Source organism: Poromitra crassiceps (assembly GCF_964638095.1).
Source record: "Poromitra crassiceps genome assembly, chromosome: 16".
Taxonomy (NCBI): domain Eukaryota; kingdom Metazoa; phylum Chordata; class Actinopteri; order Beryciformes; family Melamphaidae; genus Poromitra; species Poromitra crassiceps.
In genome coordinates this window covers 33,909,396-33,937,022 of record NC_139645.1, presented here as the reverse complement: position 1 = coordinate 33,937,022, position 27,627 = coordinate 33,909,396, and the positions used below count along the sequence as shown (strand labels likewise).

Below are 27,627 nucleotides of genomic sequence, written 5' to 3'. Positions count from 1 at the left end.
TCGCAATACTTAAGAATCGCAATATAAATCGAATCGGCACCCAAGTATCGTGATAGTATCGAATCGGGAGATAAGTGAATCGGCACAGCCCTACTAAACACAGCCAGGCATTCACCAGGACAGCTCACACAGCAACGTATTCTCTTTGCTGTCAACATGAAACCAAAGGTCGCGCCTATTTCTTTAAATGACAGCACGTTGTGCCATGTTGTGATTATTTTCTACTCAATAGTGACGTTTGCTGCCTGCTACTGTGCATAGAGCTGCTGTGACTTGACTTGCTGACAATATCACACTTGATGGATTATACTTTAAAAACTAAATATTCCTGCAAATGCTGTGGTGAAGTTCATGTTTCATAATAGTTTTGTTTAAGTTCATTATCCCATAAATGTTACTGTGAAAGCTGCAAGAAATAGCGAGAGAGAGAGAGAGAGAGAGAGAGAGGGAGAGAGAGAAACTGAGGGAGAGGGAGAGAGAGAGAGAGAGGAGAGATACTGAGGGAGAGAGAGGAGAGAGACTGAGGGAGAGAGAGAGAGAGGAGAGAGACTGAGGGAGAGAGGGAGAGAGACTGAGGGAGAGAGAGAGAGAGAGAGAGAGAGAGAGGAGAGAGACTGAGGGAGAGAGAGAGAGAGAGAGAGGAGAGAGGCTGAGGGAGAGGGAGAGAGACTGAGGGAGAGAGAGGAGAGAGACTGAGGGAGAGAGAGAGAGGAGAGAGACTGAGGGAGAGAGATGAGAGAGAGGGGGAGAGAGACTGAGGGAGAGAGAGAGAGGGAGAGGGAGAGAGACTGAGGGAGAGAGAGACTGAGGGAGAGAGAGAGAGAGAGAGAGGAGAGAGACTGAGGGAGAGAGAGAGAGGGAGAGAGAGACTGAGGGAGAGAGGGGGAGAGAGAGAGGGGGAGAGAGACTGAGGGAGAGAGAGAGAGGGGGGAGACTGAGAGAGAGATACTGAGGGAGAGAGAGACTGAGGGAGAGGAAGAGGGAGATGAGAGCAACTGAGGGAGAGAGGGGGAGAGAGACTGAGGGAGAGAGAGAGAGAGAGAGGAGAGAGACTGAGGGAGAGAGAGGGGAAGAGAGAGGCGAGGGGGGAGATACTGAGGGAGAGAGAGACTGAGGAAGAGAGAGACAGAGGGGGAGGGAAACTGAGGGAGAGAGACCCGGCTGAGGGCAGTATAGATGGTCTTTTGGAATCTGTACATAATGCAACAAATGTTTATGTATTGTATAATATTGAAGTGTGCCTTATTACTTTTTCAAACTAGTAATAATGTATCTCAATTCTGAAGTGTGTAAGTGTGCTTAGTACTTACTACTATCAAATTAGTAATGATGTTGTAATTTCCACTACTGTCTGATGTGAACCAAAGTGCCCTTCTGGGACATGTATTAAACTGATTGATTGATTGATTGAGACTGAGGGAGAGAGAGAGAGGGGAAGAGAGAGGCGAGGGGGGAGATATTGAGGGAGAGAGAGACTGAGGAAGACAGAGAGAGGGGGGGAGACTGAGGGAGAGAGAGAGACTGAGGGAGAGAGAGGTGAGGGGGAGACACTGAGGGAGAGAGAGGCGAGGGGGAGAGACTGAGGGAGAGAGAGAGGAGAGAGACTGAGGGAGAGAGGAGAGAGAGGGGGAGAGAGACTGAGAGGGAGAGAGAGAGGGAGAGAGAGAAGGAGAGGGAGACTGAGGGAGAGAGAGAGGGGGAGAGACTGAGGGAGAGAGACTGACGGAGAGAGAGAGGGGGAGAGAGAGACTGAGGGAGAGAGAGGCGAGGGAGGGAGACTGAGGGAGAGAGACTGAGGGAGAGAGAGAGGGAGAGAGAGGTGAGGGGGGGAGACTGAGGGGGAGAGACACTGAGGGAGAGAGAGAGAGGGGGAGAGAGACTGAGGGAGAGAGAGAGGGGGAGAGACTGAGGGAGAGAGAGGGGGAGAGACACTGAGGGAGAGAGAGAGAGGGGGAGAGAGAGAGGGGGAGAGACTGAGGGAGAGAGAGAGGGGGAGAGACACTGAGGGAGAGAGAGAGGGGGAGAGAGAGAGGGGGAGAGACACTGAGGGGGAGAGAGAGAGGGGGAGAGAGACTGAGGGAGAGAGAGAGGGGGGAGAGACACTGAGGGAGAGAGAGAGAGAGGGGGAGAGACACTGAGGGAGAGAGAGAGGGGGAGAGAGAGAGAGGGAGAGGGAGACTGAGGGAGAGAGAGACTGAGGGAGAGAGAGGCGAGGGGAGGGAGACTGAGGGAGAGAGAGGCGAGGGAGGGAGACTGAGGGAGAGAGAGGTGAGGGGGAGAGACTGAGGGAGAGAGAGAGGGGGAGAGACACTGAGGGAGAGAGAGAGAGGGGGGAGAGAGAGAGGGGAGAGAGAGGGGGAGAGACACTGAGGGAGAGAGAGAGAAGGGGAGAGAGACTGAGGGAGAGAGAGAGGGGGAGAGAGACTGAGGGAGAGAGAGGGAGAGAGAGGCGAGGGGGAGAGACTGAGGGAGAGAGAGAGGGGGAGAGACACTGAGGCGAGAGAGAGAGAGAGGGGGAGAGACACTGAGGGAGAGAGAGAGAGGGGGAGAGAGAGAGAGGGAGAGGGAGACTGAGGGAGAGGGATACATGAGAATTTGTTTGTCATGATTTTATTACATAATTTGTGACTATAGTTGCAGCTCTGTAGTAGCCTATGATGAAGGAAACCTCTAATTACAGTAAGCGTGCAGTTAGAATGTGGACATTAGATTAGGCACAACATATGTTTTAGCCTAAACAGAGTGATGATATAAATATATAGGCTACAATGTAATAAGCCCTGTTGTATTAACCTACAAAGGATTAGTAGATGTATCTATAATGACCGCTGTGTTTTGGATATGTCTGATGCACATGGACAACCTGGCATTTACACAAATGAATTGGAGGGAATGAAAGAAGCAACACTGATTGGTTGTGTGGATGTTAACGGCCTCACCAAGCTCACCACGTCTTTGAATCATTTAATTAATTAATCCTCTTAGTTAATCCTGAATAAATCACTGTTGCTGCACGAGCGCAGGTGACATTCTGCACATCACGGAGAATAGCAGATGACTTGGGAACATTCATTTGCGCTGCACCCCTCTGTGTGTGTGTGTGTGTGTTTGTTTGTTTGTTTGTTTGTTTGTTTGTGTGTGTGTGTGTGTGTGTGTGTGTGTGTGTGTGTGTGTGTGTGTGTGTGTGTGTGTGTGTGTGTGTGTGAGAGAGAGAGAGAGAGAGAGAGAGAGAGAGAGAGGATGTGACAGTTATAGAACACAGTGTTATTGGTATGTGATGGTGTTGATGTGATGTATGATGCGATGGTGTGGAGATCGCATCACATTATGCATGGAGATTACAGTATCCATTGTGCAATTTCATTCAAATTAGCATATGACATTTGTTTTGGAATCTACAGATTCGCCTGTTCACGTTAGTTTCCAGACCAATACAACGATGCCTGGGCGCCGGGCCAAGTGAGCCTGACCGAGAGAGAGGGTTGTTCAGCTACCAGGTCGACAGTGGGCCGTCCAGGTAAAAGAATGCCTCTCTTTCTAACAATCACTGGATGCTAATTCCCAGTCCCAAACTGATATACCATTTATGTGTGCTATATGGTTAGCATGGAAGATGTATGTTTCACCCCTAGACAACAAACGATGCCAAAATACTTCATGAAAATATATACATCCATTTGCGACCGTAACATTTGAGGCCTCGTCCGAATGGCGCATCGTCTCCAGAGTCTCCACCCTAGAAATTGAGCGTGTGAGCTACTCAGTGACATCATCACTGATTTGTGACCCATATTGTGACATCATAAATCCCAGAACATGTTGAGCCCATGGCACATTGTCTCCAGAGTAATTAAAATTGTCTAAGGCGGGGCAGTGTTAGCAAATCGTGACATCATCAGCGATTTGTAACACAAACCGTGACATAATCAAATCCCACAACATGTTCCGCCCATGGCGCATCGTCTCTAGAGTCTCTTAGAATTGCTAGCATCATTAAAATGCCTCCATCATCTCCAGTCTCCTCCCTATAATCGAGAGTTAAATTAGATTGTAGTTTGCAGGCTGCCAGGTTGGGTTGGGTTGCCATTGTCACATATTTTAACGGGGTGAGCTGGCTCTCTTAGCGGTTTGGTTTGGTGCCGGCCTTTAAAAAGCCTGACCCACACAGACAACATAAACATTTTAAATTACCCCTATACTTCCTGTTACAGTGTTTGCTAATACAATAGCTGGCAGCAACACAGTTCTGTGAAAACTGTCTATATGTTGAGGTTTAGTCAAGTCACCTATTTAAGACTGAAAGACTGAATGGATTGAAGAGGAAGGAAGTGGATTTCCTTGATTTCCTTTAAAAAGAGCGCAGGAGAGACAGAGGAGACGAATGGGAGATTCTACAATAAGCAAGTGAGTCAAGTGGAACACAGTCAAACGCTGCTGTGAGCTCGTAATGGATTTTGATGAATGAAGCCAATGTGCTCAATCAAAGTGTGGAACGTAGCCTATTTGCTGCTTTTGACCATGTTTTAATGTGAAGTGAATCAACTATCAACTAACATGATGCTGATCATCATCTTAAATAATCTTAACAACAGTAAATTGTTGAAAGCCAAACTGCATAGATCAACTTTATTTTGTCACCATTCTCTCTCTCTATTGGAATCAATGGAGAAATGTCTCACTGCTGCTTCTGACTTTTGTTCATAAAAAAGAAAAGAAAAATACCGCTTGAATTTCAGGACGTTTTTCTCTCTGTGGTGATCTGACCAGGGACTGACGTTTGAATGCAAGTTAAAGTGTAACTAACCCCCAAAACACTTTTTTCAGCTTTTAACCAATATATATGACTTTGGGGGTGATGTGTGAAGAATTTTGGTCAGAATTTCCACATTTGACACCAAACTGTTGCCATTTTACCATTTGTATCATTTTTCAGCAGCATACCTGGCATAAGCGCCCTCTTAGGGTCAAACACTGCTTTTTTTTTTTTTCTCAAATGAATGGGATATTTGACACGTCGTGACGTCACGGTGACCCAAAGACTATGGGATTTCAAGATAATTACTCCCCTACCCCCCCTGTACCCTTTCGGCTCCTCACAACTCAGTGCACTTAGCAGCAGCATCATATCTCTCTCCCACTTTCCCCATGCAGATCCCCCCCTCTCTCTCTCTCTCTCTCTCTCATCTCTCTCTCTCTCTCTCTCTCACTCACTCACTCTGCTGCTTGTAGGGAGCCGATCTCTCTCTCTCTCTCTCTCCCCCTCTGCCTGTCAGCAAAGCGACTAGCGACTGGGGACTGGGGGGGGGGGGGGGGGGGGGGGGGGGGGGTGAGCAGCACAGCACACTCTCTCTCGCCCAGCATCAAAGTGAGAGCCTCACTTTCATCCTTCCGCAAACAAATCTTATCGCAGCGCACATGTAAAATATAACGCTATACTACGACGTGACAACGTGACAAAGCTGGTCTAAACACATCGGCTACTATAATAACGTCACTGTGTACAAGCAACGCCAACTTTTCAGGAAATGTCAGCAGAGCAGAGCGACTGGGGACTGGGGGGGGGTGGGTTGACTCGCTGTGTGCGAGCACGAGCTGCTGTGTGCTCAGGCAGCGGGGACGCGCGGGCAGTGAGAGGCGGGGGCTTTGAAGAGGAGAAGAGCGGGGGAGGAGAAGAGCTCTGCGCTGCCTTTCCTGCGCCCTGAGAGGAAAAATGCTGCTGTCATGCTGTAACTTTCAACAAGAATCACGAAAAGCCCCAAAACGCAAATTAAAAACGGATTTCATTGCGCGGTTTATCGCTAGTTGTACGAGGGAATGACGTGGAGAAATCTCGCATTGTGTTACCCCAGAGCGGGGGGTTTCTCCTATTGTGCGGTGTGCTGCTGTAACGAGCCCATGTCACTTTGCTCTCGTAACGTAGTTTTGAAACCTGCCATAGAGATACATACAGAAAAATAATTAAATTTCTAGTTCGCCACTGAATTACCAAATTGATATAACTATCAACAATTTTGAGCAACACTCTTTCCATACATGCCACCAGCGTTGGCTAGTTGTTGATATTTATAAAGATATTGCCCCTCTCAAATAAATTATTTTTGAGGCAGTAGGCAAACTGTAATGGCGTCGATTTCCGAAAAAAAATCTAGACTTGAACACAGCCAAAGAGTCCAGTATAGACAAGAGCATATGTCATTTCTTGGTTTTTTCCATAGGTATTTTCAAATCACTGTTCTGATACATATCTAGGGGGTTAGTCCCCCTTTAAATATATAAATAAATACTAAGGCGGGCATTTATTTTTCAAAACGTGTAGCGACATCCGGCCACTGAAAGGGAATGGTGTCTATATGGGACTTGGCTTTTAATTGAAGTTTTATGGTATTAACTCATTGAGTGCCAATGACGACTTTAGTCGTCAATTCATTTAGTGACGTAGAGTGCCATTGACGACTAAAGTCGTCAATTGCGTTTTTTGATGGGGGGATGTCGATCTAAGCCTCTTACATCGCCTCTTACAATATGGGAGCTATTGAATGTGTCTAACCTATTTTACAGAACCCTTAGGTGGCGACAGTGCTCTCCAGATTAGAGAAATGTCCGAAATATAGCCTGAAAAAGCCCCCTGATCAAAGAGAAAGCGCTCATGCTGCAGCCCAGAGCCATGTAGATTGCTCTGGCTGCAACTGACGGTGCCTGGCAACAGCAGTCAATCCGCGCACACAACTGAGCTCCTCTGCCTCTGTCTGTCTGTCTGTCTGCATAGTTTCTTCACACGATTAGCCGCCAGAAAGGCAGCACCCGACGCCGAAGTGCCAACCCTTATCCCTGCAGTCCGGCTTGGCATTTCCTTGTCGTTGTCGCGCTGCCTGGGAGGCGGCGCACAAAAAGCACTCCGAAAATAGACGCTGGGTGCGTGAGGCTGTGTGTTACTAGTGTGGGGAGGAGTTTGTAGCTGAGGGGGGGAGAGGGGGGTGGGGCACGCAGGGCAGCACACAACTACACCACGTCACTACATCAGAAAATATTAGCTAGAGTCAGTGAATGTGCTTGAAATGCTGCATTTCACAAAAGGCTGAATATCTCAGCTTCTAGATAGAAATGCCTGTATTTGCTGTTTTTGACCTATCTTCTCCAGGTGATAACTAAAGAACGGAAAATGGTATCAATTAGGGATGGGCATCGAATTTCGAATTTTCGAATAATCGTTGTTATTATCAAGGTCGACTTTTATTATTGAAATTCGAAAAAAAAAAAAAAAAAATTTTTTTTTTTTTTTTTTTTAGTGAAATGTTGCATTGTCTCCCCTGATTCTAAGTATAGTCAAATCGCTTGGTTTGAGCAAGTAAAACAATTTTTATAAGCATTTTAAGCAAGGTTTATGGAAAAATGAATGGCGGATGAAATCCCATGAAGAGGGAGAGGGGGTGACTTTGGCACCCCTTTGGCACTCAGACATGAGCCTACTAAATATTTAATGAACCACTCATGATTGTCAAAACTGTTTTTTATTTTCGAAAATGTCAATGTCATGTAACATGTTCTTTACTTCAGTGGTGCAATGCTTGTTTGAGCTAAAAATCCACAGCAGAAGCTTTTTATATTAATTAGTAAAGCCGTAGACTTAGAATCAGGGGAGACAATGCAACATTTCACTCAAAAAAAAAAAAAAAAAAAACATTTTTAATTTTTTTTACATTTTTATTTTTATTTTCGAAATTCGAATTAAATTCGAATTTGGCCAGCGAATTTCGAATAGTGTTTTTGCTAGAAATGCCCATCCCTAGTATCAATAAACTTTTTTTTGCTGATGATACAATAGAGTCTCCTTGTTCTTTTTGCGTGTTCGGTGTTTACATAGTAATATCACACAATATTCTGTGGGCCTCGAGAAATCACTGAAAACGCTCTGAAACTCTGGCACTGGGAGCGTCCGTTCTCCAAAAGTGGCTGGCACTCAATGAGTTAACAGACTGACTGTTAATTTCTTCAATTTCATCATAACACATTTTGTTTCAGCCATCTTGTTTCAGAATAGGATTTGAATGAATAGATGTCACACATGAGCTTTCTATTTCAATAGAAACTGAATCAAACTAAATACACACTTACACTTCCTCAGGCCTGGTTTCAACCACCGCACTGCATCATGGTCCACACTGTGGGGGAGGGGGGTAAATAAAATCAGACAGCATCATCTCTTTGATCATGAACAAATAACCTTCATAAACTTCCATAGGAGGGATTTTCCAGACGCTGTGATTCATATCCTCCATTCAACATCAAACAATATTCCTCAGCTTCAACTTTATGAATCAGAGTCAATGGGCCTGTTCAGATAGCTCTACTCAGCCTACTTTTGATACTCCAATTGAAGAGGTAGTGTGTTCACACTGTACAGTATATTAATTTTGTGTAGGCGAGATATTCACAAGAATTTCTGAGTACAGACCGGGGGCTTACTCAATATACTCATCTCCCGCATAATGCATTGTGACTCTTCAGGTGGAGACTGAAGTCATTGTCCAACACGGTATATTTTTTACATTTTTCACACACTATTTCATCATTAAATTCACTTCTGTCACTATTTGAGGTGGATAACCAGGTGTGTAAATTAATTTGACAGCGCCAGCATTATGAAAATCTCGGGGGGGGGGGGGGGGCACCTTCTGTGTCGCAATTTTGTTAGAGCACAAGACCACATGCCAGGACACAAAGGCCATTGTTTTATTGACATCATGAAGAGTGATTTTTCTGAAATGTGTGTTAAAATGAGCTAATGACACATCCTTTGCATAAGGCAGGTTACATTAGCAGGCTGGTAGCAGGGCACTGCCAAGGTGGCCTTAGGGATCTCAGGGCATCACGGTCAGTGGGAGGGGCTTAATTCCCACCATGCTTGGCTCCGTTAGATAACTGCAACTGTAAATGTGTAATGTTAACAGTGATGAATAACACGGTATGGCTGTGCATTTCTTCCAGGGACTGGACTGATCTTATGACACCGACCGAGCGGCGAGCACCGTGGAGGCTAACGTTATGGAGACCCAACAGGCACAATATTACGTTTAAAGTGTTGTAACGTTAATCTGCATGTGGTTCATTATTTGTTACTCGTATGCTCTTCTGAGACGTCTAAAGTTAAGTACATATAGCTGATGAGTTTAGTCATTAACCCGGGATCATTGCAATAACATATCAGCCAAAATGCTGCTACACAATACAATGATTTACTATTTAACATTAATGGCTGGTGAATTTGAAGGTAATCTGTCAGTGCAATGTTAGATTTTCATGCTTGACCAGAGGATATTGTTATTATTTGCTTGCTTTTGTCAGAATAAACAGAGATTGCCTCCAAACAGATCCAATTGTGTTATTGTTGTTGTATAATGTGCTAAATCATGTGACGTTACATCTGAATCATGTATCACATAAGCCGTTTTCACCGGAAAATTACCTGTAAGTCAATATCGGACATTTCCCGGAATTTCCCTTCACGCCTGAGCGCTCGCATGTGGGAATATAGCAGCGAAATTGCCTGTATGTTGGGGGGGGGGGGGGGGGGGGGGGGGGGGGGGGGCACTGCAGAGCGGGTGGGGAGTGTCGTGTGCACTTGCATGGGGAATCCTCCTTATTTTGGGGGTCGGCAAAACGCCGATGGTGAAATAAGTTTGCTTGTCACACAATAAATCACACTCGTTTGACTTAAGAGGGCATGTATGTTGTATCATTCACATTCGCTAACCAGTCTTTGAACTGAAATCTTTGAAGAAGTAGGGATCCCTGTCGGAGAGAAATAGCCTGGCTGGTTCGATGTTTATCCGTTCACCTGCGTCGCGTTGAAGCACTTTTTACAGACTGGCTTCGTTTGATGTGTCCGGGCTTGCCTTCGCTGTCGGCAATGTAAGCAAAATACTTCCACATTTCGCTTCGTGCATTTGCTTTCTCAACAAGCGTTGGGCGGCTTGCAAGACTCAGAGCTGTCTGTGTCCCTGTCGGGCTGACTGAAGGAGGAGGACTGAAGGACTGGCCAGAGAGCGAGCAGGCAGCAGAGAGGGGAGAGGGGGAAATCGGCACGCCCACACATGAAGCTGACATACCGCTTTTATTATCACAAGATCATTTCGCCAGTTTGCTTTAATGTGTGCGAATGATTAGATTATGCCCGCTGGAACATTAAGCAACGTGTGTACACCTCGCCCATGAGAAGGACCGGTGTCGCGGCAAATGACTTGACACGTTTCACACTTGTGTCCCTTATCACGCATACCACTCTTCTGACTGGCTCGAAACTGGTGAAATGTCCGCGATGACGGGGTCGCGCTTATACCGGAAAACAACTTTCACACATGATGGCATTAGACCGCTTTCCGGTCATTTGTGACGCCTGCGGTCGGGAGGTACCGTAATTCGGCCGTGGCAGTTCTCTACAGCAGAGGATCAAAGTTATTTTTTGAAAAAATGTGGTTTTGCTTTTTTTTACAATAGTACAAAATATATTATTTGAACTATCCATTCCATATAAAATGAAGACGTTTTGGGATCGTTAAATGCGTTAATCTTGTTCAATAAAAGTCGACTAGTTTCATCTGCGGAGATTGGGAAACAAAAGGATTTGCATACCAATGTTGATTGGCTGCTCGTGTGGTGTCGGCTGGCCTTTGTTTGGTATCCGCCAATAAGCCCTTTTGTTTACATTCCTGGCAGTGAATTCACATGGAATGCCCCAGCTAACGTTACACTAACACCGTGTGCGTGTGATGGATTGGATTATAAGAAGATTCTTTAAACGTTATCTGCGAGTGCGGTCCGACGCAGAACGCAGCACAACACACAACATTATGGGACTTACTTATAGCCTAGATGGCTGCAGCAGTGTGGGAGCTCTGGAAAACATCCTCCTGTTTTTTCTTCCTTGGTGAGTTTGTATTTAATCATGAGCCCTAACGTTACGTTTTGTTTCTGTTTTAGGACTGTGCGAACATATAGTTATGGATAGATGTGTGTTTTAGCCATAGACTGTATAATATAAATGTTTTAGCACGTTTTGACATGTGGAGTAGTCGAAGAGTACACAAAGAAGCAAAGAAAGAAGCGAGTGTTAGCGCAGCGCTGCCGCCATTTTGGCCCGAAAATCGTCTCCTTTTGCGTGGTGTCATCGTCATGGGTGTCTCCAAAATGGCGGGTTTCTTGTGTGCGATTGTCCCTCTCCAGCGCTTCTTATCAATAAGTTCTTTGGCGGGACATAAACCATAGATTATTCGCCTATTTTCAGATCAACTGTAACAATCAATGAGGGGAAACACACACATCTCTTGTTGAGAACAAAGGAAAACTTTAGCGTGCTAGCGAGGCCTGGTAGCCACGGTGTGTGTGTGTGTGTGTGTGTGTTTTATTTTTGTTCAGCAGCTCCTGTCTCTTATCAAATCTTTATTCATATTATATCCTATTATTATTATTATATAAATGAAACCTTTATTGCCCCTCAGGGAATTTTCTCTGCACAAGGAGCCCAAAAAGAACATAATAGGCACACATGTAATAATAATTACAATAATCCAGATGAGAAGTGATAAAAGCATGGATACCTCAAAATTAGACCACGCGTACCCCATTTGATAAGATTTTTGCTTTCAGATGTTTTATTACAGAAAGTTTATGAAACCCATCACCTAAACAGTAGGCTATTACATTCTATCATTGTCTTACTTGTGGCCTGTGTCCCAGTGTCAGAGTGACAGTGATCAGCTGTGGGGAGTGGTTAATGTAAATGAGGAGCCATTGTTCACTCCCCCTTGGCTGGCTGTCCCAGGTGTGAAAAACTTCTCAAACTTTGGGAGCCGATTTCTCAGTTCCTGCTTTTCAGAGTGTGAACAATCAAATAAGCATATCTCCTTCAATTTTTTTCAGATTACAATGTGTGACACATCATTTGAAAGCTTACAGTATGCCATTTCAGAATCTGTAAAAATCAGAAAAGTGCCCTCGGCCTAATTGAGGGTCAAAATGCCATATGGTGTCACATTTAGCGGTAAAAAGCGCATGTGGGAAAACGGCTATGCAGACGTGGAGCTCATTCTCTGTTGTCTGGTCAGAGGCACGGTTTGATTAAATGATAAGATGTTCATGTTGAGTGAACGCCAAACAGCTGACTCTGACCAGCCCTTGACCAGAAGATGTTAAAGGTAGGGATGCACCGATACTATGTCCGGCAGCTCTCCCTGTGGAAACAAGTTGTCGGCTGCTGACATTGTGTTCAGCTTGACAGCTTGATTTTAATTGCTATTCATTCTTCTTATTTCTATTTTGCTCCACTCAGCTCAGCCCTGCCTGGTGCAGCTAGTCCAGCTGGACCCACTCAGCTCAGCCCTGCCTGGTGCAGCTAGTCCAGCTGGACCCACTCAGCTCAACCCTGCCTGGTGCAGCTAGTCCAGCTGGACCCACTCAGCTCAGCCCTGCCTGGTGCAGCTAGTCCAGCTGGATGGTGCTTCGACTCGCCGACATGACTTACACCTCCAGGCAGGGCTTGCTTGTTTATCCACATTTATCAGTGTGTTGGGAAATGTATACATTTTACAATTTACCCTAATTTAGACACATCTACCATTCTCAGCCTGTTTAAAATTATAAAAAACCTACAAATGCTGCAAAAAATGTGTGTGACTCTCAGTCTTCTAGCAGATGTTCCCTCTCCATACCTGAGTCTCCACTGTCCAGCAGACAGCAGCTTCTCTCCTGAGGCTCCTGGATGATTGTAGCTCAGGTCCAGCTCTCTCAGATGGGAGGGGTTGGAGCTGAGAGCTGAGGCCAGAGAAGCACAGCCTCCCTCTGTGAGCAGACAGCCTGACAGCCTGCACGCATGCACGTACACACACACACACACACACACACACACACACACACACACACACACACACACACACACACACACACACACACACACACACACACACACACACACACACACACACACACACACACAGGTTAGGTTAAGTTTATTTGATATGGACATCACAGAGCATTGGAGATGTAACATACATGTATGCACAGTAACCAGATACACAGTGTTAAGTGTTTATAGAAGGCTAATTTTCAACACCTGTCCACAGGCGACTCAAAACACAACCCAAGAGGACATACCCGAAAAGAAACATAATCAAATATAAAACCACATGAGGAAAGCTATACATACAAATATATTGACTAGAAAGTCACTATACAGAAAGTCACTAAAATACACCCCAGAGGACATACCCAAAAAGAAACAATCAAATATAAAACCACATGAGCAAAGCTATACATACAAATATTCAAGGATGTACATACAATACAGTCCACACAATGTACACACAATACAGACATAATACACAGAGTACCACCAGAGGTCTAATGGTATTAAGTGTGAGAACACAGTTGTTTATCTTTTAACCATGACTTAATACCCCTGTTAAAAACATTAAAATCGTGTTGTGTTTTCAGCTCAGTAGGTAGACTGTAGTTTTGCTCCTTTAACAGAGAAAAGTGATTGTCTTGCTGGTGTTAACTCATTCCCTGCCACAGTTTCAAATAGTAGAGCGAGCGGATAAGCTCCCAAAAATACAGGAATTGTGGACTTTTTGAAAGGAACATGAAATGTCTCACATAGTGAGTAAATACCATAAGGTTTATTGTCAGATGTGGAGGGAAGTCAAGATTTGAGCTCAAATCCAAGATGGCTGCCATTCTCCCGGGTCTAATGTACAAATGTGCTTATAACACTTGTGAACTCCTTGTATAAAAAGCATGACATTTCTCATGTAGTGAGTGAATACCATAAGGTATATTGTCAGATGTGGAAGGAAGTCAGATTTGACCTCAAATACAAGATGGCCGTCATTCCTCCCTAGTCTAATGTTCAAGTGTGCTCATACCATGATAAAACTTTCACAAATCTGAAAGTATTTATTGGTGAGAGTGTAGGGTCCTCTTGGTAATCTAGTCCAGATTTGAAAGGCCTAAGTGTAGTGGTCTTTGAACTAGACCTGGTTTTATGCAGTCTAGATGGGGCAAAAACAATGAACTCTTCCATTTTCCATTTTCACAGAAAAGATAAAACTTTCCCAAATCTCAAAGTGTTTCTTGGTGAGGGTGTCGAGTCCCCTTGGTAATCTAGCCCAGATTTGAAAGGTCTACGTCAGTGGTAGCCAACACGGTGCCCGCGGGCACCAGGTCGCCCGCGGGGTGGCGCTGTGGCGCCCGCAGGCCACGTTCAGAAAAAAAAAAAAAAAAAATCAGATGTGGGGGGAAATCAGATTTTACCTCAAATCCAAGATGGCCACCATTTCCTCTGATCTAATGTACAAATTTGCTTATAACAACAATTGTGCACTTTTTCAAGTGCACAAGTGCTAGTAACATAATTACTTAAACCCATTCAACCTCTTAATAAACAGTATAGATGATTAGTTTCTCTAACAAAGTCCAGTTCTTTGCATGGCAGCCAGCTGGCAACTGAAAGGCCTTCAGCTGAGAGCACCAACTGAAGCTCACTCCAACTGTAAATATTAGAGTATGAACCACAAAAAGAAATGTAATGTAACTGCTGACCAGTTGCTGCTGTATTGTCTTCCAGGAGGATCTGTTGGTGAACGTGTTCAATGTGACTTTTAAGTCGAGTATTCTGTCAGTAAAGATGTTTTAAATTAAATTTGATAGATCTTCTATTCAACTTTGATTCAGGAGGAAAATTAAACTTAGAGTAATAGTGATTTTGCATAGTTATGAAAGTCAACACTGCCTGATATGACCATTTGTATTGTAACATTTTCAGCTTCATCACTCAACACTAATAGTTTATCATTTATTGTTTCTTTTTAATCTAACCCTCTAAAAACAGATCATAGCTCTCAGTGGAAACTCTTTGATTAAAACCAGCTACATGTTGGATGTTCTCATTAATAAACTGCTTTGAAATCACTTATAATACAAAAAAAACGTTTTCATTTCAGTTCTGCACTCAATTTAACATATTCTGACAAGTTTGCTTCAGGTTTCACCAAGAGAGGCAGTGTGCAGAGAAATAATGAAATATTATCTCAGCAGAGAGAGAGTAGAGCTGAAAGTTGGTTTCTCAGCTGGTTTCAAAAATCACTTCAGCAGGAAAATGAGGGTTCACATATTTTCTTTGACAGTCATGTGCAGAGCAGATTTTTTTCCTCCGATTCCCTCCCCATTTTTCTCCTCAATTGTACTTGGCCAATTCCCCCTGCTGCTCTAGTGGCTGCCCCGGTCACTGCTCCACCCTCTTTCAATCTGGGGAGAGCCAAGACTAGCGCCATGCTTCCTCTGACACATGCACATTTGCCAGCCACTTCTTTTCACCTGACAAGGGAGTTTCACCGGCAGGACGTAGCATGTGGGAGGATCACGTTATTCCCACCAGTTTCCTTCCCCTCGAACAGGCCGACCAGAGGAGGCGCGAGTGCAGCGACCAGGATACATACCCCCAATCCAGCTTCCCACCCTCAGGCACAGCCAATCGTGCCTGTATGGACGCCCGACCAAGCCGGAGGTAACACGTGGATGCAACCCTCGTGTTGGCAGGGAATCTACCGCTACACTACCCGGACGCCCATGTAGAACATAATTTAAATGGTCTGTTGAACAGCAACAATGATCCTGACCTGAGAGTCTCCAGTTTACAGTGTGAACTCCCCAGTCCAGCTGAGAGCAGCATCAGTCCGGTATCCTGGAAATCATTGTTGCTCAGATCCAGCTCTCTCAGACTAGAGGCATGGGAGCTGAGAGCTGAGGCCAGAGCTTCACAGCTTCTCTCTGACAGCTGACAGACACTCAGCCTGAAGGACAAGAAGACATGTTATTCTCTTATATTGTGTCATTATTGTATTATTTGTACTGACAAGACTTTATTGATGAGGCTAACTGACCATTATATCGTCGCTGTTGGGCCAGGACCTCGAATGTCCCTTTTTTCACTTTTTTACTTTTTGTCATAAATCAGTGCCACTGGTCACCCTTCACATCTCTGTGTGGTTTTTACCAAATGCAACCAATGGAAAAGCATTAAAACGAGCTTGTGAGTAAATCTCGTAACGCCATTCGCCCTCAATCTGTCAGTCAAACCTCGAAATTCGTCCCCTACCTCCGTCTGTACCCCCCCACGCAGGACAATAAACCCGGAAAAGTCACACAGCAGATGTGCTGTGTATTTCTCATATCGTTTTGACTAATCCTGGCTTCCTCTGAGGTTAATAGATCAATACAATGTTTTCCAGTTCCTTCAGAGGCAGAGTAGTGCCGGGTCTTGCTGCAAGAAAGGCAAGGATGCTAAAAAGCAAGGATGAGACAACAACAATTGTTGTCCGTCATAATGGAACTGAAAGTGCTTTATTGGCTACACAGGCACACTTGACATATGCAATGTCTCCTCCTGTTTACTCCAAACTGCAGCAGAAATCTCCTGGCGAGTAGCTTGTAGCTTTTGGGGGAAGCTACAAGCTACTTGGGTCTATAAATAGCTTAGCTACTGAAAAAGCTACTTGGTTCAAAAGTAGTGAAGCTACCACCAAGCTACTGAGAAATGTAGTTATGTAGCTTCGCTACTTGTAGCAAGCTACTGCCCAACACTGGTTAACGCTACGTTATGTCAGACTGTTCTCACCCCATGCCCAAGCCCCCGCCTCGGCCATGAGAGGCTCAGAGCACTGCTGCTGCTGCTGCTGCGCGCCCCCCCGCGGCCCGGAGCTTGGGGCTCGTGCATGAGCATATGACTCTCTCCCGCCTGACTGGCCAGTGAAATTCAGGACCAAAACTAGCCTGCTTTAAATGTGTTCAGCAGCATTTTAATGAATGCATTTTCTATCTAACTGGGAACCAGACAACATTATGTTAAAACTGGGGAGATGAAGAGGTCACCTTCCTACTGGTTAAAATCCAGCTGCTCTATTCTGAAGCAGCTGGAGAGGAACAGAGAGAGGTGCAGTAACAATGACAAGATATCAGAGCATGGATGATCTTCTCTCAGTCACTGAGCTTCACTGCTGTGTATATGAAGCTGGATCAATAAAATCCAAATCCTTATGTAAAACCTGCAGATTCAGGAATCCTGTTTTGAGAGACGAGAAATGTGTTGAATCAACTGAGAAAAACTGCAAAGTGCAAACTGATTTTACCTGAGAGTTTCCAGTCTGCAGTCTGGACTTTCCAGTACAGCAGAGAACAGATTCAGACCTGAGTCATGCAAGTCATTGCAACTCAAGTCCAGCTCTCTCAGAAGGGAGGGTTTGGACTCCAGAGCTGAGGCCAGGTCTTTACAGCCAGTCTCTGATAAGCTGCAGCCACTCAATCTGAAGAAAGAATAAAGCAAAAACATTACATGAAATATTGCGGAGGGCTTACTGGCTTACTAGACTGTAGTCTTTCCATCTGAAACCAGACAGCCTGTCACATCTATGTCTCAGGATTTCTCCATTTCGCCTCAACACATTCTATAACCAACCAGATGAATACATCTGCAGTTTGTGCCTTGACGTTTGTGACCTTAGGTCCAGAATGCACTTCTTATTGGGACAATATTTTCATATGGCAATTTTCTCTGGAAATAATTGTAATAAAAAGTTAAATTTGAGTTGGGTGGGAAACTTACCCCTAACTGCACCGTAACTTAATGGGAACTTGACCTTAATTTAACCTGAACTCTCCAATTGTCTCTACTGGAGCAACAGATGAGAGTGAATCACAGAATTTGGGGTTTTATCAATTCCAGAAAGCTATGAGGGATCAACCGAGCAGCATTTTGGTAAACAAACCGTGTCACTGGGTGGCAACAGCAATGGAACCCTATGGAGCGTGAGCTTTGAGAGGCTTGAGTGTCTGACTCTAGTCGGCTGACTCTGTTTACATTTTAAAAACTGCGACAGTTCACACAACTTTAACATGATATGCATATATTATACATCAAATTCTTGAGCTAATTCTGCTCTCACTCAGAATGTCAAAATATAAGTGATGGTGATGTATAGTTTTTGAGATATTAACGTTTGTTTGGCACAACTCATACGAATAACTGCCGCGGGGTTCCGCATTTCTGGGTAGCAAGTGACGTCACGCTGATTCGTCTTATACAAGCCAAGGTTCTACCAGAGTTCACATCACACCCCTTTAAGTCTGGAAACACCTACATTGAGCAACACCTCTGGTGTCCCAACTGCATTTTACATCAGAATATGTATTCGAATTGGAGTTATGATAGAACAATTCATTTTACCACAAAGGAATTTACTCAGGAAGATAAAATGTTGCACTGTCTGATAGGGATGGTACCAAGCACCGATATTATTTGGTACCGGTTCCTGATTGGTCGGTACCAGGAATTAATGGTGCTGGACGTTCGGTGCTGCTATCGTTTTTTTTTTTACCATTCCCTAACAATGAGGAAGTGGCACCAGGCTTTTGATGTTGCGTGTTTACACTCCTGTCCTGTGACTACACTTGCGGCAGGTTTAAAAGATCACTAGTATATTTGGAAGAAAACTAGTTTTATGATGGGAGGCATCGCGTTGCTGATTCACACAACAATATAAATACAATAATCTGATAAAGCGAGCGACTGCCCTGTGATGATTCTGAGACAGAGAGAAATCTCTGCCTCACGTTGCACAAACCTCACAGTGCTTTGCTAAACCTGACCTATTTTCTGACAGTCACAGAATATTATGTGGACTTTGCCAACTCTGAATACAGAACAGCAACGTACAGTGACGGTGTTCACTTTGTAACATGTTAGCTTGCAGCAAATTAGTTACATCCAGAGCATCCGTTCAGATAAAGTAGGTCCACAAACTCCACATAACGTAATTGTGCTGGTTTGTCCCATAATCCTTTGAAAATGGGTGTGATTTATCCAGACTTGATGAAGAAAACGTTTTGTAAATGAAAATATGCCCCAGTAAAGAGATGTATTGCAGGCAACTTTGTTAGTGTCGAGTTTCCAGTCAGTGACGTGCGCAATGAATTCTACGTGCAAGTATGATTCCCCCTTAAGAGTGACACTACATAGGTGGCCTAGGTTTAATAGATCATCATATTCACAATCACAGAGGTGAAATAGGCCTTCTCAGGAATTTAACTTGTAATAAGTAATAACAAAATTACTATTGAATCTTTTCACATCTCTTCATGTCATGTCTTTATTTTTTGCACCAAATTATGCAGAGTAGTATCTGTATCGATAAGCAGTACAGAAGTATCGAAAGGTATCTTGAAAGGTATCGATAAAATCTAAACGATACCCATCCCTATACTGTCTGATTTCAGATGGAAAGACACGATAGAGACATCCTCAAATTACAATATTCATATAATCTTCAGATCAGCACATTATATTTCTGACCTGAGAGTCTCCAATCTGCAGTGTGGACTCTCCAGTCCGGTAGAGAGCAGCTTCACACTTGAGCTAAGCAGGTAGCTGTCACTCAGGTCCAGCTCTGTCAGATGGGAGGGGTCGGACTTCAGAGATGAGGCCAGAACTTCACAGTGAGCGTCTCTCAACTCGCAGAACCTCAATCTGAATAAATAAAGAAGGAGTTGGATTTCAGAGCTGAGACCAGGACTTCAGAGCTCAGATCTCTCAGAGTTCACAGCCACAAAGTCTGTTTACAGATTTAATGTAAAATGAGAGATTATCAAAGCAGAGCTGGGACTATAGCATACCAATCAAAACCTATACAGCATACTACTATGTCTACTACGACTTGTAGTATTACTACCACCACCAATAATAATAATACAAATAATAACATTAACAACAACAATAATAATGATAATAATGACAATAATAATAATAACCGATGATGATCATAATAATAATACTTACATGTATTATTATTGTTGTTGTTGTTGTTGTTGTTATTATTATTATTATTACTAGTGCAATACCCATGCCCGTTCCCTCCTTCCCTTTCTCCCCCCCCCCCCCCCCCCCATGGGTACATCTAGCCATTCCCCTGCCCCCCATTCATACATTATTCTCTCCCACTCTTCACTGCCCCTCCGATTGGTGCAGTACCCATTATGCAGTGCCCGTTCCCCTCCCCCTTGACATCACTGATGTCATAATGAAAATGTAAAATATCACTGGGGCTCCAACCGTGGGCACATTTCTTGAATTTTTTTCTCGCACTGCACTCGGTCAGGTCCCCCTAAGTGCACTCCCCAAGTTTGAAGTCGATCCGACAACGGTTCTAGAGATACGCAAAGGACAGACATACAGACACTGCACTCCCACTCTTCACCCCCCCCCCCCCACTCCCCCCGTTCTCCTCCCCCTTGACATCACTGATGATGTCACAATGCCCTAAAGTGGCCTGCGAAGGTCTGAAAATGTAAAATTATTGATATCGCTGTAGCTCCCCCCATGGGCACATTTCTTTCATTTTTTCTTGCACTGCACTCAGTCAGGTACCCCTAAGCACACTCCCCAGGTTTCAAGTCGATCAGACCAACGGTTCTCGAGATGCGCAAAGGACAAACAGACAGACAGATTATGATAATTTATACAGTATCATATTGTTTGAAATTTTCCAAAAGTGGTTAATGTATCAGTAAAAACCACACATAAAATAATACATAATGCAAATTCATCGAAGCCTTTCTGTAAAGTGATTAAAAGTATATGAAAAGATTTTCAGCCTGAGCTCCACAGGCAGTTAAACCTTTGATAAAAAAAAACTGCCTGGCACCATTAGAGTCAGTCAGGCTTCACCACAGATTTGGTCAGGTTTTAAGTTTTTAGCCTAAAACACTAAATTCATAAATATCTCTGACATGAGCTGAAGGCAGAATAATACAAGGGGGATCTTTCATATACACCAATAAAGAGTTGATAGACTTAAAGAATGAAACTCACAACCTATCTGTTAGATTAGTACTTGGAATGTGAAACTGAACTGACTAACCGAGCCTTCCTGCAGTTCCTCACAGCTGGGATCAGCCGCTGTCGTCCAATCGTTGATGTGTTGTAGGCCTCCAGGTCGAACACATCCAGAACCTCCTCTGACATCTGCAGCATGTAGGCCAGAGCTGAGCATTGGATCTCAGAGAGTTTACTTTCTGATCTGTTCTCTGACTTCAGGAACTTTTGGATCTCCTGATTTACTGACCGGTCGTTCATCTCCATCAAACAGTGGAAGATGTTGATGCTTCTGTCTGGAGAGGTAGTGAGGTCCTCATTGTTGTCCTCTGTGTTCATCTTCTTCAGGTTGCTGATGGCTCTCTGGATGCTTTCTGGTGTGCTCTCTGTCTGACCCAGCAGGCCTAGCAAGAGTTTCTGGCTAGACTCCAGTGAGAGACCATGAAGGAAGCGGGCAAAGAGGTCCAGGTGGCCATTTTCACTCTTAAGGGATTTGAGCATGGCTCTCCTCAGGAAGACATCCAGGGATTGTTCACTGTCTTTAGATCTACCTTCTTCGTCTTCATCTTCTTCTTCACCACCCAGGAATGTCTCCAGAACCTCCTTATCCTCCTCCTTATCCCTGTTTGTGTGACAGTGGAGCATGTAGACAGCAGCCAGAAACTCCTGAATGCTCAGATGGACAAAGCAGAAGACCTTGTCCTGGTACAGCACACGTTCCTCTTTAAAGATCTGTGTGAAGACTCCTGAGTACACTGAGGCTGCTGTGATATCAATGCCACACTTCTTCAGGTCAGCTTCATAGAAGATCAGGTTGCCTGTCTCACTCTTCAGCTGCTCAAAAGCCAGTTTTCCCAGAGAGAGAATCATCTCCCTGGTATCTGTCTCAGTTCTCTCAGGAAACTTGATGTTTTGCTGTTTGGACTGAACCAGCAGGAAGTGGATGTACATCTCAGTCAGGGTCTTGGGCAGGTCCTCTTTCTCACTGGCTTTGAACAGATGTTCCATAACTGTAGCAGTGATCCAGCAGAAGACTGGGATGTGGCACATGATGTGAAGGGTTTGTGACGTCTTGATGTATTTGATTATTCTTTCGGCCTGCTGCTCATCTGTGACTCTCTTCCTGAAGTACTCGTACTTGTGTTCGTCAGTGAAGCCTCTCACCTCTGTCACCAAGTCAACATACCTCAGAGGGATCTGATTGGCTGCTGCAGGCCGTGTGGTTACCCAGAGGTGACCAATGGGAAGCAGTTTCCCCATGATGAGGTTTGTCAACAACACATCCACTGAGGTCAACTTGGTAACATCAGTCACAATCTCGTTTTTCATGAAGTCCAGATTAAGTCGACACTCATCCAGACCGTCAAAGATTAACACAATCTGGAACTCTTCAAAGCTGCAGATTCCTGCTTTTTTGGTCTCAGGAAAGAAGTGATAAAGAAGTTCCACCAAGCTTAACTTTTTCCCTTTCAACAGATTCAGCTCTCGGAAAGTGAACAGGAATATGAACTGTATATCCTGGTTGGCTTTGTCTTCAGCCCAGTCCAGAGTGAACTTCTGTGTTAAGACTGTTTTCCCAATGCCAGCCACTCCCATTGTCATCACTGTTCTTGGTTTATCTCTTCCAGGTAAGGGTTTAAATATGTCTTCACACATGATTGGTGTTTCTGATCTCTGCTTTCTGGATGCTGCTTCAATCAGTCTGACCTCATGTTCATAATTGACCTCTCCAGTCCCTCCCACTGTGATGTAAAGCTGTGTGTAGATCTGATTCAGTTTTTTGTTTCCTTCTGTAGCAAACCATTCACACAGACACTGAAACTTCTGCTTCTGATTATATTTGTGTTGATGTTGACATGTAGCAAGAGTTTCTGAAAGAATAAAAACAGATTAAATCAATGAGAGGTAAGTAAAGAGTAATGCAAACATGTCCTGATAATTTACACATTCCCAACTCCTTGGACTCTATTCCGCTCATTACTGGTGGGTTGACAAGCAGGGCCTGACTGGGTATAAGGTGCTGTTGTAGAATCGGCTATTATTACTGAATCAGAGTTTCAAAGCTGACCAGACCAAGGCACAGGAGAAGTGCTGACTAACATGGATTTAAACACATTGTGAACAAAATGAGAGGAATAAGTCTTTTGTGTGCATCTAAAAAGTCTTAGATCCTTTTTTAAAGCTCATGAAAAATGGGAGCATATATTTTTGGCCAGTAGAGTTTGAGGTGAACAGGAAGGGATGATTTGTCTGTTTCTTTATTCTTATTAGGGGGTTAAGCCCCGAAGGGGCTAACCCCTATTGTTTTTGCTCAGATTTAAATTTTTATTATTATTATTATTTTTCGTCATCAGCTGTGAGTTGTTGAATCGCAGAGACCTGACATTTGGCCCAATGACAGATATTGGTTGTTATTAGGTGCTCCAGGAAAGAAAAAATAATTTGCGATATATAGCGATATTTTGTTTTTAGGCCTTCGCAGGCCATTTTAGGGCATTGTGACATCATCACCATCACCCTTCCATGTTTTTCTATTGCTGACTTTGCCAATTGCATGACATTTGCCCAGGTCAACTGCTGACCTACAGATGACGACACTTTTTTAGATCCATCCAGGTCAACTGCTGACCTGGGTGACAGATACAGATACAGTTATTCAAGATACAGATATTCAAGTCCCTTCAGGGGCAATAGGCTTGAAGCCCTGGTATTGCCGCTTGTGGCTATATTTCTTATTCCTCTTGCTCTCAAAAGTGTCTACGGATGATGTGGTGTGGTGAAGATGGATGTGTGGTCTTTTAAAGCTAGTCCATCAGCTAACATGAGGGTTATGTTGCTCTGCTTGCTAAGACTGACAGCTGCTCTGCTCCTCCTCTCAACAAGCCACTGCTCTCTGGCTTTGCCCTTCCACCTCCAGCTCGCCTGCCGAACCTCAGCCTCGAACCTGGGAACTCTACAGCCAAACCACAACAGCCCCTTCTCTCAGTCCCCTGCACAACCTTGAACTGTGTTTTGTCGTTGTGTCTGTTTGTGGGTTTTTGCTCCGGGTCATGATTTGTGACAAAATTACTTTCAACAATCCAGAGAATGGGCGTAAAGTTGTTGCTTTCGTCTCAGCTCCATCTTCAGCTTTGATTAGCATGTTAAAACTTATTCTGAAAAGTAACTAATAATAGTACCGGTAATACTGTAGTAATAGTAACTAGTACCATATTTACCTCTGGAATGTAGTAGAGTAAAAGTAGAAAGTCAAAAGGGAGAAACACTCAAATAAAGTCCCCTTCCATAGAAACTGTACATAATTAGCCTACACTGCTCGAGTTACGTTTCACCTCTGCTGGCATCAAAGTTTTCTGTCTGTCAGATTCCAGCAACACTTTGAGTGCATCAATAGGAATAATGCTATGAGTGATTTAGGTACCATAACTACCTGCTTAAATTAATTATCAGACAGAATATGTCATACCACAATATGAACACCTGAATACATTTAATTATATTATTGAGGAACTCCGTTCATTCACTTTAACATAGTGCCACTATCAGGGTAACCTAAACCTACATGATCTTTGTATCACAGAATTATGATACTTGGAATCTTTTGGCTGTGACACAAAAAAAAAGACTGACTGCCTGACCATGCAGGTGTCAGACCTCTCTCTAATGGTCTTGATGCCAAGGGGCTGTCACACTGTAATAAGCAGGATAGTGTAGAGCAGCGAGTTGGTCATGATCACAAAATAAACCCCTGATCAACCTGAATGATCTCCCTTTCAGGAAGTGGAGGGGTCTTGAATCACCCTGAAAGAGTATGTATCAGTAGCTACTGTACTGGCTCACTGTTAGTACAAAAGATTACTCTGGAATCATTACGCTGTATGTTGCAGGTTGTAATGTAAAGCTTTAGTGAAAACACCTGGCAATCTTTTATTCAAGTCTATGGGAGAGGAGTGCAGCGCCTCCTGTGTTGGCAGGGTGGAAATGGAACTCAAGAGAGGCAGTTCAACAACATTAAGCTTGGGGGGAGGGGGGGGGGGGCTGGTCTAGGCTCGGTTATGGAGTAAGGCAACTAACCCTAAATAAAATATAGACACAAAATGTGAATACTATCAATTAGAAGCAAAGATTATTTTGATTACATCAGTATTAATAATATCAATTAGACAGTAATTCATTGTAAATAAATATAGTATTTCTTGGCTTCCTACCTGTTCTGCGTATGCGTTTGACAATGGGAATTATGACGAGCAGCAACATTGTCAGTACCACGAAGATGGTGACTATTCTCCCTGTTCTCCGTTTCCCTTCACCATCAGACTCTACAGAAAAACAACAGCAACAAGTGTTAAGTCAAGTCAAGTTGCTTTATATAGCAGCAAATCATAACAACAGTTATCTGAGATGCTTTACAAATGGTTGAAGACCAGGGTCTTTACTAAGTTTCGACGCAGCAATTTAAACAATTTCATAACATGCATTTGGCAGCAGCAGGAAGGAAAACAACTCCTCGAGCAGACCTGGCTCTAGGTGGCATCTGCCTTGACTGGTGGGTTGAGAGAGATAAAGAGAGAGAGAGAGAGAGAGAGAGGCGGAGACACGAGAGAGAGGGAGGGGAGAGACAAGAACAAGAGAGGGAGAGGGAGAGACAAGAGAGAGAAGGAGAGAGAGACCTAGTTGCAGCTGCATTGTTGTTAAAGTGTTGTAACTCACTCGGGATGAGGGGGTTGCTGATGGGTTGGCTGACCTCCTCACTGACTGGGTTCTCCACCTTACAGCTGAATGATGCATACTTCAAATCCTTCACCTATAAAACCAGTGAAATATAAGATCACAAACCAATCACTCAGCCACATTTCACTTTCATTTTTAACAGAGCATTCAGATTCAGTGCCTTGCTCAACAGCACTTCAGCAGCTTAAACCAGCTACTCTGGTTAAAGCACAGTCTTCTTAAGCCAACGCCCACATTGGAAGCATCCAAAAACACCACACCTCCTAAAGCACATGATGTAATCTGCTGTGTTGAGAGGAGCTGCTTAGACACAGTTCACAGAAGCTGCTAGCTAAACACTTCACATGCTCACTCTCTTTCAGTCTTTCACAGGTTCCCCATTGTAGCCCTGAAAATCTTTATGATATCAAACTGACCAAATCTTAAAAAATAGCGGATTTAGTGTGTGTGTTTTTTTTTAGTGTGAGTGAAATGTTCTCTCAGTCTTTATGGTCTCTCCTGATTCTAAATATAGCTGAATCGCTTGGTTTGACCAAGTAAAACTATTCTTATAAGCATTTTACAAAATGTCTATGGAAAAATAAATGGTGGATGAAACCCCTTGGTTTGTATGTCTAACCAGGAAGAGGGCGTGACTTTGGCACTCTGTATTTGGGCTTGCTGCAGGAAGGGAGGGGGAGGGGTTAAAACAGCTGAAAACTAGCGGCTGGTGCAATGAATATGTGATGCAAATTGAACAAATCATTATGGTGTATTCCTGTAAAGGAATGCATTTGTTCATCTCCTGATATTACCAGTGGACATTAACTCAGTGGTTCAGTGGTACACTTTCTGTAATAAAACATCTAAAAGCTAAAATCTTATCAGATGGGAGTCTGTGGTCTAATTTGTGTCAGTTTATGTGACAAAGTTTGAGAACCAGTGCATTAACTAACTGACACATGGACAGAAAGACTCAGAGGTACAAACACTGTCAGTAGCATTGCTGTATTGTACCTTTGTAATGCTCATTTGGTGTTTGAGTAACTCTGTGGAATTCTCTCTGGTGTTGTCTTTCTCCCAGGTGTAGCTGACTGGTTCAGTGTCTGTGGTGATGTTTGAGTCACAGCTCAGAAGACAGCGAGTCAAACCAGCATCACACAGTGTAGAGATGGAGGGTTTAGAGACAGTAGCTGTTGTTGATGGAGAGAAGAGGAGAACAGCTGTTACAGTCAGGATCACTCACATGCACATTGTTCTTTCTCTGTCTCAATGCAGACAGCTGGAAAGAGACAGAGACACTCGCACACTTTGTGCACCTAATGTGCACTTAAAGGGATAGTTTGGATTTTTTTTATGTGAGGTTGTATGAGGTACTTGCATACAGTTTGTGTACTACATTTATGCAGCCAGCCTGGTCCCAGTTTGGAGAAATGCAGACCGGCCACATCAGGCAAGTAGAGCTTTCTGCTGATGTGAAGGAGGCCATGAGAAAGGTGCAGGTGTTGCATCAGCCCCACTTCTTCCCCACTTAGCTCCACACCTGCATGGCTACAGTGAAGATTTCAGCTAAAAACACGGTGTAAAAGACACCTTTTCACGTCAATTTGGTATCTGAGGGCTTGTGGAGTCTTGGATTACACCAGGTGAGCAGTATGGAATTTTTTTTTAATACGTTTTTGGTTGCCTTCACACTCAGCAGACAGCTCTACTTGCGTGATGCGGCCGGTCTCCATTTCACCAAACTGAAACCACGCCGGCTGCATTCTACTGCATGTAGTACACTGACTGTATGCAAGTACCTCACATAAAATAACTATCCCTTTAACATGAACAAACATGTAACATGGAGGGAGGGTTTCGGCACAATGTTAATAGATTGTATAAACATATGTAGCCACCATGATTGTCACCATTTTGAAGCCTTGAGTTTGGCATTTTGACCGTTGCCATCTTGTTCTTTTGTTTTGCCAGACAGAGCTGCAGCACTGCCTGCTATTGGT

General features: G+C 43.9%; 1 protein-coding gene across 1 annotated transcript in view; it reads right to left on the bottom strand.

Moving 5' to 3' along the window:
* LOC310791601 (protein NLRC3-like) overlaps nt 1-27,173 on the bottom strand; it is a gene marked incomplete at both ends in the record, with an annotated part of 50,930 nt that extends 23,757 nt beyond the window's left edge. The window contains 8 exons of the mRNA XM_083653267.1: nt 15,669-15,770; nt 17,178-17,351; nt 17,696-17,717; nt 19,455-19,570; nt 20,961-22,704; nt 25,123-25,233; nt 25,625-25,718; nt 27,168-27,173. Of these exons, the coding sequence (XP_083509393.1) occupies nt 15,669-15,770; nt 17,178-17,351; nt 17,696-17,717; nt 19,455-19,570; nt 20,961-22,704; nt 25,123-25,233; nt 25,625-25,718; nt 27,168-27,173 (2,369 nt within the window). The remainder of the gene's footprint in view (nt 1-15,668; nt 15,771-17,177; nt 17,352-17,695; nt 17,718-19,454; nt 19,571-20,960; nt 22,705-25,122; nt 25,234-25,624; nt 25,719-27,167) is intronic.
* Nucleotides 27,174-27,627: the final 454 nt, after the last annotated feature.